The sequence below is a fragment of the Mesoplodon mirus genome (genome assembly GCF_964341445.2).
Source record: "Mesoplodon mirus genome assembly, chromosome: 8".
NCBI classification, from domain to species: domain Eukaryota; kingdom Metazoa; phylum Chordata; class Mammalia; order Artiodactyla; family Ziphiidae; genus Mesoplodon; species Mesoplodon mirus.
Window position 1 is genome coordinate 30,599,927 of NC_138984.1, and position 19,556 is coordinate 30,619,482.

Here is a 19,556-nt window from a genome sequence, read left to right on the forward strand (position 1 = left end):
GGATAGTCAAGTTTTTTGTAATTATATCTTTAAATATTTATTCTTGATGAGTATCTTAGGCAGAAATTTTCCTTAAAATAAAGTTTTTTGTTTGTTTGTTTTTAATCATCATAGTGGAACTTTTAGGAGTCAATGTGTTAGGAAGGAAATGACCCTGCTTCTCCAAATAACAGAAATCACAATGGCCATAAATCACAATGGGAGACTCATGTTAGAAGCTCATTAGCAAAATAGACTCCTTCAGAAGTATATTCTGAGAAATAAAGATGAGAAGTTCAACTATTATCATTTTTCTATTCTTAGTAGTTGGGTTGGTTCTTTAGCTTTTATAGATAATAAAATTTATACTTACTAAGCACAAGTTAGGGAAGAAAAATTTTATGTAGAACTCGAAAAATTAAATGGTTTCAGTGTATCTTATTCCTAACTTAAAAAAAAAACCCAGATATCCTTTTGAACCGCTCTCAGCAACTCTTCTCAAGTTGCACAGCCAAGTTTGCAGATGGACAGCAGTGCTCTGTGCCCGTTTTTGACATTACACACCAGACACCTCTGTGTGAAGAACATGCCAAAAAAATGGTAAGTTCAAATTTTATTTTCTGCAACAGAGGCTTTCAAAGTTTATATATATATATATTTTAAATTGTATTGAAGTATGGTTGATTTACAATGTTGTGTTAATTTCTTCTGTACAACAAAGTGACTCAGTTATACATATATGTATATGCATACTCCTTTTCATTATAGTTTTCACAGGATATTGAATGCAGTTCCCTGTGCTGTACAGTAGGAACTTGTTTATCCATCCTATATATAATAGCTTGAGGCTTTCAAAGTTTTGATAGCTGTCCAGAGTAGGAAATATTTTATGACTTAGTACAAACTATATGTATGTAAATCACTGAAACAAGTTTTGTGAAACAATACTCTTTTAGTACCTCATATTTTGTAGTCTCTTCTATTTCACTAAAAAAAAAAAATGCTGGTCATAACCTATTGAATTAATTTTATACCCTCACTGAAAAAAAAACACTGTTCTAGAAAGTAGTAGTTAGTTAGATGTGGTCACTTTTGTTTATTATCTATAGCTAGTCTATACTTCTCTTCTCCTCAAGATACATTTTCTTATACATAGGCAGATTTCCCAAGATCTTTCTTTGCTCCATTTCTCTAGGATTTTGCTTTTCTTATATATAATTCTGCGAATGTCTTGGATATTTGATGAAATTTCAGCCAAAAGCCAACCCTTATTATAATTCCATTGGACTTAATTATTGCTTTAGTTAATGTGGTAGCGTAAGCCCTAATTAATTCAGAATAATTTGGAGAGGAAAGTCTGAATTAGTGAACTACCTGAATTATATAATCACTTCAAATAAATGCATTTCACCCATCAGACACTTACTGAGTTGTTCTGCTATTTGCAAGGTATTGTGCTAGGTACCTATGTATTAAAAAGTTGAATAAGACAGCTCTTGGGCCTCCCTGGTGGCGCAGTGGTTGGGAGTCCGCCTGCCGATGCAGGGGATACGGGTTCGTGCCCCGGTCTGGGAGGATCCCATATGCCGCGGAGCGGCTGGGCCCGTGAGCCATGGCCGCTGGGCCTGCGCATCCGGAGCCTGTGCTCCGCAACGGGGGAGGCCACAACAGTGAGAGGCCCGCATACCGAAAAAAAAAAAAAAAAAAAAGACAGCTCTTACCTGCTATGAGCATATTTTAGTTTGCAGGGATGCGTCAGGGTAACCAAGTGGCCATTGGACAGGACTTAGTAGTGTAACACTGTGGTCCTGGCTTTGCCACTAGCTGTATGTGTAACATGGACTAATGAGTAATCCTTTCTAGACCTCAGTTGCCGTGTATGAAGTTAACCGGCTTCTTCTCTAAGAACCTGTTTTATTTTCTAGATTTCCTTTATGGACCATATATTTTGAAAAGTTGTATACTAAACTACGTATACAAATAGTGAATAATTACTTTCCCATTTTAATTTTAAAACATTTAAAATATAGACATTTTTGTTAGCTTATTGAGGTTTTATCACGGTTAAATGATGACTTCCGTATGTTTTTTGAACCCCTTCTGTGGACCTTCATTGATGATTTCACAGACCCTTGGTAATACGGGCACTGTAGCTTTCAAACCACTGAAGTAAATGATCCTGGTTGTAAATGTTGGTTTTAAAGTTATACCATTCCATCATACTTCTAATAAGACTAGGAAAATATTGTTAAATAGGGAGGCTGTACTTTAGGATCTGCTTTATTGATTTAGTGAGTTGATGATTAGTATAACAGTTTTTATGTGAATGCTTCTAAAGAAATTGAAAGCAGTTTATACTTTTCAGCTGGTTAAACATTCCTACTTAGGTAGATTCAGCCAGGCAAACAGAAGGTTGAATTAGTATAATAAGATTAGTCATAAAATAATATATATATATATTTTTTTAAATTTTTTAATTTTTAAATTTTTTTGCTTTATAACAGATTTAATCAGTTATACATATACATATGTTCCCATATCCCCTCCCTTTTGTGTCTCCCTCCCACCCTCCCTATCCCACCCCTCCAGGTGGTCACAAAGCACCAAGCTGATCTCCCTGTGCTATGCGGCTGCTTCCCACTAGCTATCTACCTTACGTTTGGTAGTGTATATATGTCCATGCCGCTCTTTCACTTTGTCACAGCTTACCCTTCCCCCTCCCCATATCCTCAAGTCCATTCTCTAGTAGGTCTGTGTCTTTATTCCTGTCTTACCCCTATGTTCTTCATGACATTTTTTTTTCTTAAATTCCATATATATGTGTCAGCATACAGTATTTGTCTTTCTCTTTCTGACTTACTCTGTATGACAGACTCTAGGTCCATCCACCTCATTACAAATAGCTCAATTTCATTTCTTTTTATGGCTGAGTAATAGTCCATTGTATATATGTGCCACATCTTCTTTACCCACTCATCCGATGATGGACACTTAGGTTGTTTCCATCTCCGGGCTATTGTAAATAGGGCTGCTATGAACATTTTGGTACATGTCTCTTTTTGAATTATGGTTTTCTCAGGGTATATGCCCAGTAGTGAGATTGCTGGGTCATATGGTAGTTCTATTTGTAGTTTTTTAAGGAACCTTCATACTGTTCTCCATAGTGGCTGTACCAATTCACATTCCCACCAGCAGTGCAAGAGTGTTCCCTTTTTTCCACACCCTCTCCAGCATTTATTGTTTCTAGATTTTTTGATGATGGCCATTCTGACTGGTGTGAGATGATATCTCATTGTAGTTTTGATTTGCATTTCTCTAATGAGTAAAGATGTTGAGCATCCTTTTATGTGTTTGTTGGCAGTCTATATATCTTCTGTGGAGAAATGTCTATTTAGGTCTTCTGCCCATTTTTGGATTGGGTTGTTTGTTTTTTTGTTATTGAGCTGCATGAGCTGCTTATAAATTCATAAAATAATATATATTTTATATAATAATGTAAAATAAAAATACAGTATAAAATAATATTAATCAGGGTTTTAAAAGTTATTTTCAATGCAAAGTTTCTACAGTACGATACAGATGGCTTTCTCTTTGAAGGCAGTTGTAGAATCTGACACTACTTTGAGTTTTTGGTTTTTTTTTTTTTTTGCGGTACGAGGGCCTCTCACCGTTGTGGCCTCTCCCGTTGTGGAGCACAGGCTCCATGGCTCACGGGCCCAGCCGCTCCGTGGCATGTGGGATCCTCCCGGACCGAGGTACGAACCCGTGTCCCGTCCCCCCCATCGGCAGGCGGACTCCCAACCACTGCGCCACCAGGGAAGCCCTAGTTTGAGCTTTTTTTTTTTTTTTTTTTTTTTTGCTGTGTTGGGTCTTCGTTTCTGTGCGAGGGCCTTCTCTAGTTGTGGCAAGCAGGGGCCACTCTTCATCGCGGTGCGCGGGCCTCTCACTATCGCGGCCTCTCTTGTTGCGGAGCACAGGCTCCAGACGCGCAGTCTCAGTAGTTGTGGCTCACGGGCCTAGTTGCTCCGCGGCATGTGGGATCCTCCCAGACCAGGGCTCGAACCCGTGTCCCCTGCATTAGCAGGCAGATTCTCAACCACTGCGCCACCAGGGAAGCCTGAGCTATTTTTAAGTTAAAAATTACATAAGAGTAGAGCAAACACTTGTATTCTATCAGTCCCCCAGTGAGAGACTAACACTGGGTGATAAAAACTGTGCAAATCTCATGGCTCTGCTTTCAGACTATATCTTGAATTCACACACATTTTACCAACTTCGCTGCTACCATTTTAGCCTTGGCGACCATCATCTTTGCCTACATTATTGTAATAGTCTCCTAAGTAGTCTCCCTTCTTCCTGCCATGCCGCCTGTGCCCGGATGTGTTGCTCACATATCAGCCAGGGTAGACTATGCATGTGGGTCCCACTGTCTTTGAATTTACATATAGTAAAGTTCACTCTTTTTCGTGTACAGTACTATGAATTTTGACATGCATACAGATACATAATCAAGACACAGATTCATTCCATCACCCCCCAAAAGGCTCTAGTCCTGCCCTTTGTAGTCAGCCCTTTTCTATCCCCACTGATCTGTTTCTGTCCGTATGATTTTACATTTTCCAGAATGTCTTCTAAATGGAATCATTCAGTATGTAGCCTTTAGAGCAGGCCTTTTAGAATATACATCTCATCATTTTAGTTCCCTGATCAAAACTTTCCAGTGGCTTCCCATCGCATCTAGAATCCAACCCGAAATTCTTACCATGCCTGTGAGGCACCTCCTGATCTGGCCCTGGCAACCTCTCCAGCTTCGTCTTATACCCTCTCCTCACTTCCACAGCTCCAGCAACATTGGGTCTTGCTCTTTCTTAAACACTCTAAGTATGCTCCCACCTCAGGGACTTTCTGCTTGTTTTTCTCTTTTCCTGGAGTGTTCTTTCCCCAGATTCTCCATGTCTCACTCCTTCATTTCATTCAGGTTTCTGATCAAGTGTCAGTTCATTTCTGCCTCCCCTCTACCCTGCTGCTTTTTATCCTCGTACTCTACCTTATTTTTCTTCCTAACATTTATATTTGCCTAACATTATTTATTAATTAGTTTGTTTATTGTCTGGATCCCCCTACTAGAATGTGAACTTCACAAAGCCAGGAACATTTTTTGTTCAATGCTACTATATCCCCAGTGCTTGGAACAGAGATGCTCCATAAGTAATGGTTGAATAAATTATCGGTCAGGCCCATGGCTTGTGGGGGAGAGGGGTGAGATTCTGAACTAGACTCAGCCACTTGATAGGACAGCCATTGGTAGAAGAGGCTAGAGCTGCCCGAGGTCCAGGCTGGCAGACAGAACATGGTATTCAACAGGTATGAGACCATACAACAGATGGTAAGTTACTAAATGCATTGTCCTGCATAGAAGTAGAATGGGACAGTGAGAATGCTGGGAGTGAACAGTGTTTGTAGGTAGTGTAGGTAAATGAACAGTTGGCTTTAGGAAAGCCTCTAGGACACAGGTGTTCTCTGGAGGAGCTAAGTAAGGGAATACCAAGAGCCAGGCAGGGTCTCAGTCATGGGCGCTTCTGTGTGGAGGAGCTGGCACATTACCAAACATGTTGCCTGGCTACACAGCATAAGCCTAAGAGAGTAAGACAGAAGCCTAGAAGCAGAACCAGTAGGATTTGTATATTCTTGGCTAGAGCTCTCTTCCTCCCTCCTGCTCAAGATTCACACTGGTCCTAGAGGGAAATCCTGGAATGGATACCAGCACCTGGTGGGTCCTGGTAGCTGCTTATTCACTATTTATTCAGTTACATAGTGGGCATAAAAAAAAGTAGACATCAAGTGTTGAACCAAAAGGAATTACAGAGGCTGGGAAGCAGCCTCTTCTTTGTTGCTTTCTAAATTTGTGAATTTTGAGTCTGTAATGGTGTTTGGATTCAAGTATTTGTCTGGGATTAAACATCTTTTAGATTTCCTGAATTTATGCTTAATTTTATTCTTTCTTGCTTTGAGTTTGTTTGATGCTAGTGATAATTATTAGTCTTCAGATCTTTTTATGTATTTGATTATAAGAGTTATTACTGAGTTCATCAACTCAAAGGTGACATCAATCGTAAAAACCACGATTCTTTTATATACCACCAAGAAGGAAAAAATGTTGCACAGTGCATTCCTTATCACTTAAAATTTTTATTTTATACTTACCAAAATAGCTTTTTTAGTCTTAGATAGACATAGATATTTTTATCTTCTATAGCACTCCTGGTTTCAGCTAATCCTTGGTGTGTGAAAGGCAGTATTTTCTACATACATCTACTATAACACAGCTTTGTCCACTTTGTGGATTATTTTCCTTTTTCCTTTGGTTGTTGCTTTGCAATAAAAAGGTGGGTGGGGGGGATTGTGGTCAGTTCTTCAATAATGAATATTTGCTTCACCAGTAACAGGTTTACCCAGTGCCGCTTTTTGTGCCTTTCTGCATACACAGCAGTTTTTCCTCGGCATGTAAAACCAACAGTGCACATACCTTCATCCAAACAATGACAGTACAAAGAGCTACGACCAACTTTGAACATGTAGGCAGCACCAACTGTAATGACCATCACCTGGCTGACGGCAGGAATAATATGCCGTCATTGTAAAATGCTTTCCGATTGTAGAGAGAGTGCAGTGTGCATCTGGGTCTTCAGATTTAAGGGCACTAGCTGAAGAAAGCTAGTTGTAGTGCAGGTTTCTTATTCCTTCCTGGTTCTTCTTCCTTTGCCTCCTCACTTAATTGCAACAGTTTTATAAAGCTATGTGCCCATTGTCTTCTCTCTTTACCATGTCTCCCTGGTCCCTATAAATTATTTGAAGGACTTTTACTGTGTCACGATTTCCAGGTCTCCATCTCCATCCCTGTCTTCCTTCCTGTGCACCAGATACGGTTTTCTCCTGCCTCCCTGGACGTCTTCACATCTCAAACTCTATCTGAGCCCAGCTGAATTCCTTAACTTTTTTCCTGATGCTGTTTATTCTGCTGTGTTCTGTATCCCAACTAACGGCATTACCCCCTAACAATCACCTCAACTAGGAATCCTGGACACGTTTAAGAATTTTATATTCCCCTCATCCTCACCACATCCAAGGATCGGTCACATCTTGAGAATTCCCTCTCAACAGACCCTCGCTTTTCCTGTCCGGCTCACTTTGCCCTGAGCTATTGATCAGTCTTGTAATACTTGTTGAAATAGCCCTCTGATTGGAACCATTTCCTCCACTCACTTGCCTCTTCTCTTTATCCCTTTACGTTGCTACCAGGATAGTTAATCCTTTTAAAACATGTACTCCTGTCATCAAAAATCATTCCCCGTTGCCTATAAAATAAAGTTTAAAACCCTTAACAGTATTCAGAGTCATACAGGATCTGGTTCCAGACTTCTTTACACGTTACTTTTATACTTTGTCCTCCATCATTTCCCGAGCGATAGTCATACCCAAGTATTTGCTGTCCTTTTTGTCCGTTTGTGCCATTTCCTTTAGCTTAGAATGATCTTCCCCCTTATCCCAACAACTTAAAATCCTGTTTATTCTTTAATCTCACATAGCTACAAATAAAGGATTTTCCTTTTGTGTACCCTTAGAAGGTGTTTATATCATTATTGCCCAATTTTTTCTACTGTATTTATGTATCCTGTAGTCATGTTTTTCCCATGGGAGACTAAGTTCTTTGAGAGCACAAATCAAATTTTATTCAATTTTTTATACTACAGCACCTATGACAATGCCTGTAAGTGTGGGATGAGCTCTATGTATATATTGAATTGATTTGAATTACATTTTAAGATGAATTTCTTATTCATTTAATTATCGTTATACATAGTTTCAGGCACTATATAGAATTTTAAGAGATAATAAGTATTTTTTTCAGATAGCTGTTTGGTTTTTCCCAAATAATCTCAGTTTAAAAATACCCATTTGTTCATTCCAAAGGATAATTTCTTGAGAGGAGATAGCTCCCGTAAAGTTCAGCACCAGCAGCAGAGGAAACCCAGGAAAAAAACCAAGCCTCCTGCACTTACCAAAAAACACAAGAAGAAGAGAAGGCGTGGACCTCGTCGACCCCAAAAACCCATTCCCCCTGCAGTTCCTCAGGGGAACCTCAGCATGCCCACCAGCGTCTCACTGCCAGTGGAGGCCTCTCACATCCGGTCAGTGATGGCGCCAGAGTTTACATCTGCTTTACGTGTGCTGATTGTTCTCAGAACATCTGGCTTCATTTACTTTTCTAGTGTTGGAAGTAGGCTGAAGGAACCATTTGGTATATAAGCCTAGACTTTGTAGTTTTCAATATGATTTTTTACAAAATATCTGATGGGGTTAGATCTGAAGTAAAGCTTTTGATAACCAAGAGAGCAAATGCTGATACTGGGAATTTACTTGACTACTCTCAGATTTTTCTATTTCAACAGAAATTCCATATATGCTCCAACAGAAATATTCCATCAGAAATCTGATGCATTATTAATTTTGTCAGGGGTAATAAGCATTTTGACCAGATGAATGAGGCTTCTGTTTCAGCTAAACATCCCAGTTTTACCTGTTTCATTTTTTTAAATTTATTTATTTATTCATTCATTCATTCATTTATTTATTTATTTATTTTGGCTGCGTTGGGTCTTTGTTGCTGCACGCGGGCTTTCTCTAGTTGTGGCGAGTGGGGGCTACTCTTTGTCGCGGTTCACGGGCTTCTTATTGCGGTGGCTTCTCTTGTTGCGGAGCACGGGCTCTAGAGCGCAGGCTCAGTAGCTGTGGCGCCTAGGCTTAGTTGCCCTGCGGCGTGTGGCATCTTCCTGGACCAGGGCTCGAGCGCGTGTCCCCTGCATTGGCACAGGCGGGTTTTTAACCAGCACTCCACCAGGGAAGCCCTGTTTCTTTTTTTTTTTTTTTTTAATTATTATTTTGACCAGATTTTAAATTCTACTATAAAGTACTAAGACACACTTGATATACCTAATTGTAATTCATTTTACTAGTGCACCAAATTGTCATTCATTCTAATTTGCAGTAAAAATAGTATCTCCAAATGGTTGTCTTCTCTTAATACATGGGTAAGCGTTGCAGAAGTGTGTAACTGCATACGGCGAGTTTTGTCGTTTTGGTTTCCGATTTCCTTCTCTTAAAGTAGGAAGGGAGAAATTTTGAGTTAGGATTTTCCGTTTTTGCATCGACAGACTTGTCTTGGGGACACTGATGTGGAGGTCAAGTGGGGGGGGCGGGGCCAATCGTGTCGTCTTCCCCAGGAGCCCGTCCACGCCAGAGCTGAGTGCTGATGAGCTGCCGGATGACATTGCCAATGAGATCACTGACATTCCACATGACTTGGAATTGAACCAGGAGGACTTTTCAGACGTCCTGCCGCGGCTACCTGATGACTTACAAGATTTTGATTTTTTTGAAGGTATGGTCAATGTTTTGATTGGAGAAAACTGGTTTTTAAAATGAGTTTTTTAAAGGGGGAGGTAACTTTTTTGAGATATGTTTGGAGTATCCCTCCTCACGTGTAACGTCTTTCACCAGAGACAGGAAAGGTAAAGCACTAAAGCTGTTTTACTCTTTTTAGAAGGTGAGGCATGTACAGTTTTTAAACTGATACCCTAGCCTTAGTGGATCAATAGGTTTGAGAGCTAGGTTTATAACTTTGTTCCTTTACTTATTTATTATCTTTGGCCTCACCGCGCAGCGCGCAGGGATCTTAGTTCCCCGACCAGGGATTGAACGTGGGCCCACGGCAGTGAAAGCCCTAAGCCCTGACCACTGGACCGCCAGAGAAGGCACCTACCTTTGTTTATTTTTGAACAAAGACATTTTATATTTGAGTTTATTGAAACCTTTCAGAACTTGTCCTCATTTTAATACCCCACCATGTACTTCAGTTGAAGTGCACTTTCCCAGAACAAAGTTGACTTAATACCGCCAATTCTCTAGTGCTTTCAGGGGAAATCTTTTATACTCTTAGAAGGTTTCTTTCACCCTTAAAAACTGGATATTTGGGGGGTGATTAGTCAAGTTCCTAACAATGGATTTTTTATATTGGAAATGAAATCAGTGAGGCCCGTGACTTCCATTTTGTGAAAATCACTTAGAAATGGGAGAAGGATGAGAGGGGAAGGGTAGAGAGTAACGCAGAAGCATTTCAAAAGGTGACCTGTGAAGTGAGCTGAGTGCTTGGTGTTGCACTGAGACATGCACGTGAGTTCTGTGTTCTAGGCTTCACAGCCGCCCTTCCAGCTGGAAGAGCCCAAGAGTCGAGGAACAAAGGCGGCTCTTCCCGCCCAACCTTTTGTCTCAGATCTGAAGTGATCGATATGTTTTCCGTTTTAATGACATTGATATAACTTCGGGTAAAAACATACGTGAAAGCAGATAGTCACCACGGGTTTTAAATTGGTAATGCTTAGACTCCTAAGCACCAAACACTTCGCTCAGATGGTTTTTGATAGTGCTGTAAACGAACTGAAGATGTGATTCAGGTTCCGGGACAGCTCGACCCCTCACACCTGTCCTGCAGCTGAATATTTCACTTCTTCCTTTCCATCTGATCCTTAATAGAATATTGTTACAAATAGTTCCGCTGTGTGATTTTTGGGGTCTGGGGCGGTGAAAGCTCTGCTGACTGTTAATGGCTCTCGTTTACTCAGGCAAGAACGGGGACCTCCTCCCCACCACCGAAGAGGCCGAGGAGCTTGAGCGGGCCTTGCAGGCCGTGACTTCTCTTGAGTGCCTGAGTACCATTGGGGTGCTCACCCAGTCAGATGGTGTGCCCGTCCAGGAGTTGTCAGACAGAGGAATAGGGGTGTTCTCCACAGGGACTGGAGCTTCAGGAATTCAGTCCTTGGGCCGAGAGGTAAACACGGACCTGGGGGAGCTGCTGAATGGGCGTATAGTACACGACAATTTTTCTAGTCTCGAGCTGGATGAGAACCTGCTCCGTTCTGCTACCTTGTCTAACCCACCTACACCCCTGGCAGGGCAGATCCAGGGGCAGTTCTCTGCCCCAGCCAGCGTTGGCCTTACTTCTGCCACTCTGATCAGCCAGAGTGCACTTGGGGAGAGAGCCTTCCCAGGACAGTTTCATGGACTTCATGACGGCAGCCATGCCTCCCAGAGGCCACATCCTGCCCAGCTGCTGAGCAAGGCAGATGACCTAATCACCTCACGACAGCAATACAGCAGTGATCATTCACACTCCTCCCCCCACGGAAGCCATTATGATAGTGAGCACGTGCCGTCTCCCTACAGCGACCATATCACCTCTCCCCACACGACATCCTACTCTGGTGATAATATGGCAGCTACCTTTTCAGCAGAGATGCCCATCATGGCGCAGCACTTGCTCCCAGCCCAGCTCGAGGTGCCACTTGGAGGAGTCGTCAACCCCAGAACTCACTGGGGCAATCTCCCCGTCAGCCTCGGAGATCCCTCTCCATTTAGCAACCTTCTCGGCGCAGATGGACATCTTCTTTCCACTTCCCTCTCCACGCCACCCACCACTTCGAACTCAGAGACCACACAGCCTGCCTTCGCCACCGTGACCCCCAGCAGCTCCAGCGTGCTTCCGGGGTTACCGCAGACCAGCTTCAGTGGCATGGGGCCTTCTGCTGAGCTGCTGGCCTCCACCTCTCCCAAGCAGCAACTCCCTCAGTTCAGCGCAGCCTTCGGCCACCAGCTGAGTTCTCACAGTGGCATCCCCAAGGACCTGCAGCCCAGCCACAGCTCAATAGCGCCTCCCACAGGCTTCACAGTGACAGGTGCCACAGCTACAAGTACCAATAATGCATCTTCCCCCTTTACCTCCCCTAACTGAGCGTATCTGTGTGCTTGCAGGCAGGTGGGGAACCTGGTGTTTTCTATCTTGTTTTCCTCTTTATCACCCCTCTCCCCTTTTCCTAAAGAAGATTTTAAAAATAACAGATGGGGACTAGAGGAGAACTCCCTTTTCCAGTTAAGCAAGTTACCCCACGGTGGACCTCGCTTCAGTGTTCACATGTGCTCCTTCGCACTGGTGCTCATTCCCTCCTGGCAGGTCCACTCTCCCCCCATGGTTTCCTTAGTGGCTCAGCACAGTGACTGGATAGAATCGACTTTTAGCAGCAAGTCCTAGAAGTGAAAGATACCTCAGATTACCAGTGCCCTTTACTATTTCCTAGTATTCAGATCAATGCTTTCCATTCTAATACCAGGTCTTTACATAGGCGGTTCTAAATGGAATGAGCCTATTCATTGAGTTCCTGTGTAAGAGACGGCAAGTGGTGTGTAGAGGCAGATCAAGGCTCTGACTTAGCACCAACTGCTAAACATCACATGAGGCCAGGATTCCATTCCTAATTGTGATCATGTTTAATTAAAAAGAAAAAAATTAGTCTTTTAACTGCCTGTGTGTATGTGTGCACCCACGCGTGTGTTTTTGTGCAGGGCAGGAAGCAGCTGTCCCATTGTTATTATTATTTTTTTTCTTTCCTAATGAGTAGAAGGCTCTTCTCCTTTCCCACATCTCACAACCCTGATAAGGTTGGTCATTCTTTCCCACTGAGTTAACTGACTTTCCTGAATGGAGAAGGGTGGTGGTCTGGTGGCGTGAATAGCACAACCCTTTTCTGCTAAGTTAGCCCAGAACACAAAAAGCTGAATTCATGTCAGTGCCCTGCAGATGTCGTGAAAAGCTTGCCTGGAGGGACTGCAGGGTTGCTGCGATTCTGAGGTCTGGTGGTTGGTTATATTGCCTTTTTAGACATGCATTTGTTTCTAAATCCCTCTTCCATGGAATATATTCGCAAGATGTAATTAAAATATTTTGATGTGAAAAGCAGGATAGGTCAGATAGGTTTGGAAAGATGGGATCTGTGAACTCCTTGATCCATCTTTTGCTTTTGAATTTTTCATGTTTACAGTAGTGATTCTTTGGTAAGATTTGTAAAATGTTGAAGACACTTGTAGAATCAATGTACCAGTTGTGAAGTGATGTGTAATATCTGAAGGATACACATTTTAAAGTTTCTTTCAAAGCAGAATATGGAAATTAGACATAAATTTTACCCACCCTTTGGTACTTTTAAAATAATTTAAGTATTTAGGTTTAAGTTTGGGGAAATTTTTTTTTTTAAGTACCAGAACTTTAGGGTTAAAAATCATATTGGATAGTTTAGTAAGTTGGTGACTATGAAATGAATATGTGAGGTTTCTTTTTACCTGCCTTCTCCCCGACCCCCGATCCCCTCGCCCAAGGGTGGAACTAGATTTTAAAGGCATCTGTACTCTGCTTTTGCTGAGAAGTTTCACTGTCCCTTGAGATACCATTGGCTATTTATACCTGAGTCTAGTCTAATTTACATATATATATTTTAAGATGAGTAGAGAGAACATATCTATTAATGATGTGATATAATAATTCATTTGTCAGGGAATATTTGATCTTAATTCCTTTTCAATAGGTAAAGATTTGGATGTATTTTCCTACTTCCTATATGTATTCTCTTTATGCCATGCTAATTCTAACCAGTCCCTTCTTTTGAAAGCTTTTCTTTCTCTGCTTTTTAAAGGAATGATGGTAATCAGCAGGCATTATGCAGATAAAACGTGCCTGAGATTATGGAGGGGAAATGTCACATGACTGTATGAAATCATTATATGCCCTATTTTGTATTTATTGAAGTTTCTTTTTGTGGGCCAAAAATATGTTTGTAATATATTTAGTTTTTTTTTTAATCATGATAATTGATTGGAAGATTTATTTTTTAATAGCTTTGCCTTTTTTGCAGATTGAGAAATTTCTAAATTATAAAATTATGTCACAAAGCAAAATTATATTTGGTAGCACCGTAAATTTCTATTCTGAAGGGTGAGAAGAGATAATTTGAATATTTTTCACCTGTGAACCTATGTTAGTAAGCTTTTTAATTTTAATGTACTGTAATGAAATGATTATGAGTAGTTACCTCTGCTCAAAAGTGTCATTTAGTTTGCTAAACTCTTCACATCCCATTATAATTATCGCGAGATAACTGTCCATTCCCAGTGATTCGATTCCGTCTCCATTGTGTACTAATTAAAGGTTGTAGCAGAGCAGCCCATTGACTTTCTTTTTTATTGAGGTTAAAGTGGTACATACGCATTGACTTTCTCATCAGCCTTTCTTTGACAGTGAAGGGCAAGTCATGGGACGTTGATCTGAATTTTTCTGGCTATTTGTCCCTTGTGGTAGCTGCTTAAAATTCTTCAGTTATCAAAACTGAGTTTGCAGTAAGTTGCACATTTTATTGTTTGCAATTTTCTGTTTTCTGTGCATTTTTAAGCCCTTTTCTGCTTTCTGCTAAGGAGGCATGAAATGATCAGGAATGTTGCCAGTTACAGCTTCACACCAAAAACTTTGAGTAAATTCATTTTTGTGTAGATGCCCACGATGATAGCTGAAGAAAGGGCACCCGTAGAAAGTACCAGTGTAGGTTTGAGGAGTTAGCAAAAAAACAAATTTTTCTTCTCGTTTCGTCTACTTCAAAACAAATATCCGAGCTTGCGATTTGTTTGCTCTAGCTGTTTCTTGTGAGTCCCTTTTTGGAAGAGAGAAGAACATCTGTGAACCCAGAGATATCTGTTATGTTGTTCTTTTAGCTAATGGAGCAATTCTAGTCTATTAGTAGTAGGTTCGCTATTCATATGTAAAGAAAGGAATGAAGTGTCTTTTACTCCAGAAATATGAAAATCAGTGTCTTTTAAAATAGCACTTATTCTGTAATAAGGCAATACTGGAATCAAAAACAAATTTTATATAAGGTTCTATCTAATTAGGTGGACACTAGCTTTCATTCTAGTGTTAAACTCATGAGGAATAGTGGCAAAGAAGGTTCACTCTATTTCTGCAGTACTTTGGGACCATTTATACAGGCCAGTTAGATTGTGTTAATGTGATTTAATTTACAGAGTTGCTGCAGTTAATGGATACATTCTGTGCTCTGAGAATCTGAATTCCATTCTAATGTATACTATTCACTGGCTGTGATCTGTAGCATCCGAAGGAAAGATGTGTTTTTCTCCTTTACACCCTCTGCGTAATTGTTAGTATTATTTTAATTAAAGTACTTAAGACATTGTTTTTCTTCTGTACAAATGGCTTAGCAATTTGCACATCTGGGTAGGTTATGTAGTTAACAATTCGCAATAGTAAATAGCAATTACATTTAACCCACCAAGTGACAGACTATGCAATGGAAAAATTTTCTAATTATCGTCGCATAGCTTATATGGCAAAGGATTATTTTCTCTAGTAACCTACCATGTGAGATAGAACTGCTTCATAAATGACTTCCTGAGCAATTTCATGTTGGCGGGCAGTATGGCGTGTCTAGTGTCCTTCCATGAAAAGAGTATAATTTAATGAGAAGCAAATAGTAGGTATGGAGATAAAGTTGGAAAAAATTTTTTTTCTTTTCCTTAAAATTGTAGTTATTGTCTTGAGCGGTTTAAGGCTAACGAAAGCTAATACTTTATCTTTGCCAAATAGTTATTTATAAGATTTATTTCTTAAATAAGCCCAACCTCTCAACCGCAAGTTAAGAATCATGACTTTCTGTGACTAACACTAAAGCTTTTCCTTATCAGAGCTCATTCTCAGTCAGTGACCATAATCCACAGAGGCAAAGACAGTTCTTTGATTTGGAAGGAAACAGTGTCCGTGATACATGCAGATGCCCTAGCTGTACAATTTGCTTCTTACATGAAGAGATTTATATTTCTATTGACCTTTACCATTGGGCTTTTATCATTGGGCACTAGAATTTGAGCCTATGTAGGTCACGCCCATCCTGTGAATTCACTGATACCTGCCTGCAGTCCTTCCTGTGCGCCTGCATGGTGGGAGTGGTGGTGATGGGTGGTAGCTTCATCGGCAGTGCTTGTGTGGGGCACGTTGCCTTTTCTTCCCGTTAGTTCAAAAGATTGCTGTGGATGGTATTTCAAGAAGACGAGGATGTTAACACCACCAAGCGAACCAGTTCAAGTTTTATAGGGTTAGAAATTCCTTTAAATTTTGTTTAGGTTTCTCATTTCCAGTTTCTTCATCCTTTTTCTTTTTAGCCTTCTTTTAACATTCTATTAAATTCTGTTTTTAATCTGGTATATATAGAATAATACAGTGGTCTTTTAAATGGTCAACAGAACTCCGCAGTTTAATGAGGCAATTTAAAGGATTCCCTGGAAGAAAATGTAGTCATACCAGATCTTTCATCACAGACACCTACATCGCTCCAAGGATTTTTTCCTGACAAGAAATATATTTCTTGAGGATGGGGTGTGGGGGTGTGGGAATATATATGTAATAGAACATAGATTTTTTTTTTTTCCTCTCAATACATTGAAAACAACTGACTTTTCATGGGCATTCTATAGAAAAGTAAAACAATGTAATGACTTCTTAATATTCTGAACTTTATAAAGCTTTCCAATATCATATTCTGGAGTGACCCAAAATCCATGTTCAGTAGATTAAAGCAGCATTTTTTAAATGCCACCTTTCAAAAGATGTGTAATAAGGTATCAGTGAAGGGCATAGTTGGATCTCCGTTCAGCATTTTCTTCTTTCCTAACCAGTGAGTTAGGAAAGAAAACATAAAACGTAAATGAATAATTATGTCTCTCCTAATGACCGGTGTCATTAATGCGAAAATTGTGGGTCAAACTTAACCTTATTTCTAAATAGGAAAAATTCTCTTTTCACTCCAGCTCTGATTTTTTGTTAGCTTTCCTCTCTGCACTGTGATACAGAGCAAATAAAAAGAAACATGGCATTTCGGAGAGAAAAAGAGAGAGCAAACTTGGAATGACTCTTTTTTACCCCAGGTTCCCAAATCTTGGGGATGTTTGGCTACTTTTGAGTGGCAGGGTTTTGGTGATCTGAAGTTCAGTCCAAAAACAGTCTTATTAGAGAAAACCTGTCTCACTCTTAGCAATGGAGGGCAGCACAGCTTTCCTTCTGTTTCCCCTTCTGCCTGATTGCACAGCCCACCCCCGGCACCGAACACGAACACACACACACACACACACACACACACACACACACACACACACACACACACACACACACACACACACACACACACACACACACACACACACACCTCTCTCTCTCTCTCTCTCTCTCTCTGTACTGCTCCTGGCCTAAGAGTAATAGAATCCTCTTCTTTCACTTGGTTTTTGTTTTTGTTTGTTTTTTAAGCTGGGGACCACTGAAGTAAGCTCTATATGCACCCAAAGTTACCCTTGGAAAAATTTTCAACATGCCGTGCAGAAGGCTCTAATGCAGCTAAATGCCACCCTTGCTTTTACTTGGGGAATAGACTGATTTGCCCTGAAATGACTCCACCCTGCGTTGTTGAGGTACAGTTGGCTCAAGCCGAGGAGTGTGGAAGGGATGGGAGGTTTGGTGCTTGTGACGGTGTCTTCATCTGCTCTGAAGGGTTGAATCAGTTCCTCTCAACAGTGATAGTTCTTTTCACTGTATAGTGTTGAGTATGTCTCAGGGATTCCTTGTGGAAATTAGGGCAGTTTTTAAAATAAGAAAATAGTTTTAAAAGAAGCTAAAGGTGACTCATCATTGAAGAGAGCGCAAGAAAGAGAAAACATTTGGTTCGTAGCCCACGGTGTCTTGCATGGGACGCTTTTCCTTCTCCTTCAGGCTCTCATCTCAGCCTCAGCATACAGAATCCTTTCCCACCACGCACAGCTTTAAAACTTTTATTTAAAAATTTCCTTCCCCAATGAGCTTTCAGAATACTTATTGTAGATTTTAAGAGAAAAGGTATATTAATTTATACTATTAACATCACCTCATAAATTATAAGTTTTATACTAAAGCTGTATTGAGTGTAATGAATTATGTTGCCTATGTGTTTAATAGCTAAAAAATTATATATGAGCTTTTTTTTTTTTTTTTTTTTTTTTTTTACAAAACAAACTAGTGAAGCACCTTTTTACACTGGATCTCTGCCGTGTCAAGGTGTATAGCTATCCTTTGCTACCTTGCAGATATATAAAATAAAAGGATATCCTGGGGCCTCAAAACATAGAACACCTTTAGACCATTTATTTCTGCTCATAGAACTGTTGAGAATGATGTCTCTTTAGTAAATGATCTGTGGTTTACACTTACGATGGCTAGAAGCTTAGTTACAGGGTAAATAGAAATACATAGATCAAGTAAAGCTCCCAACTACTGTAGCTGGAATTTGTAAACTAAGTTTTTAAAACCTCTTTTATTTCCTATGGATTTATTCTTTAATTACAGTTAAGTTGGGAAGTAAAATAGAGAAAATAATAAATCTAGATGTTCTCAGTGTCTTATTCAGGAACTTTTTATCCCTCCTCACTAAGGAATTCCCACTGTGACTTAAAAATAGAATTAAAGTACTTGTGTGCATGTACATGTCTGTGCTTTTACACACATGCAAAAATATACATTGGGGGCACGTGTGTGAGAGAGATGAATGTGTGCTTAGGTAAAAAGAGAAAAAGGTAACAATGTATGGTAGAAATATGGTTTATTTAGTTGAGGGTATTGGAGTTACTTTCTCATCGTCTCTGTTGTATAAATACACCAAATTCTTGATTATGTTATGTTAAAAGGCTAGCTCTGATATCATGTGCATTTTATTTTAACCTTTTGATTAACTTATGCTATGTTTTTAAAATGACTCAAGAAACAGCAGGTTCTAAAGACCAGCCTCTCACTTTTGAGAGTAAAAATAAGAGAGAAACAGACCTGGACATGAGCTGTGTTTATCTATTGGGGTGATGGGACCAGAGATCAGCTGAACCTTTTTTATGTTAATAATAGATTTCTTCATCTTCTGAGTTATAAGATATTATTGATCACCTTTTCTTGGTGAAATTAAGAAAAGTATAGGCCTTTTATAAAGAATGCCTTTTTTTTTTTTTTTTTTTTTTTGCGGTACGCGGGCCTCTCACTGCTGCGGCCTCTCCCGTTGCGGAGCGCAGGCTCAGTAGTTGTGGCTCACGGGCCCAGCCGCTCTGCGGCATGTGGGATCTTCCCGGACCGGGGCACGAACCCGTGTCCCCTGCATCGGCAGGCGGACTCTCAACCACTGCGCCACCAGGGAAGCCCAAGAATGCCATTTTTTAAGGGGCTGCTTTGTTTAAAGAGTTGGTGGGATCATTTCACCATGCACATTTCAAAAAGCTGGGTTGATTTCAGTTATTTCCAAAATTAAAAAAAAAAATGTTACTCAGTTGTGTTGTTATTTATGAAGTTAGCATGCCCCCCAACCCCCATATTTTGGCTATATGAAAAGTTATGCTACCCTTGACTTTTTACCTGATTTATCTGGAATTTAAAAAAAATACATTCCTATATTTTGAGTTTTGTCTTTTTGCTATACATTCATTACTGAAGTATCTGGTGGTCTAAAATAGTCAAAGCTAGAGTTGTTATTAAATGCTCCAATCACATTTATTTTTAATATTAAAAAATCATATACTTTGAAACATGTCAAAACAACTTCTAATAATCCATCTGAATTTGTAGTTACCTT

At 40.1% G+C, this 19,556-nt stretch overlaps 1 protein-coding gene across 2 annotated transcripts in view; it reads left to right on the forward strand.

Annotated features, from left to right (window-relative positions):
- Nucleotides 1-17,146, forward strand: part of INO80D (INO80 complex subunit D) — a 71,217-nt gene extending 54,071 nt beyond the window's left edge. For both annotated transcript variants that reach the window (XM_082631511.1, XM_082631512.1), the window contains exons 8-11: nucleotides 446-579; nucleotides 7,951-8,168; nucleotides 9,261-9,418; nucleotides 10,659-17,146. In XM_082631511.1, the coding sequence (XP_082487637.1) occupies nucleotides 446-579; nucleotides 7,951-8,168; nucleotides 9,261-9,418; nucleotides 10,659-11,824 (1,676 nt within the window). In that variant the 3' untranslated portion in view covers nucleotides 11,825-17,146. The remainder of the gene's footprint in view (nucleotides 1-445; nucleotides 580-7,950; nucleotides 8,169-9,260; nucleotides 9,419-10,658) is intronic.
- The last annotated feature ends 2,410 nt before the right edge of the window (nucleotides 17,147-19,556 follow it).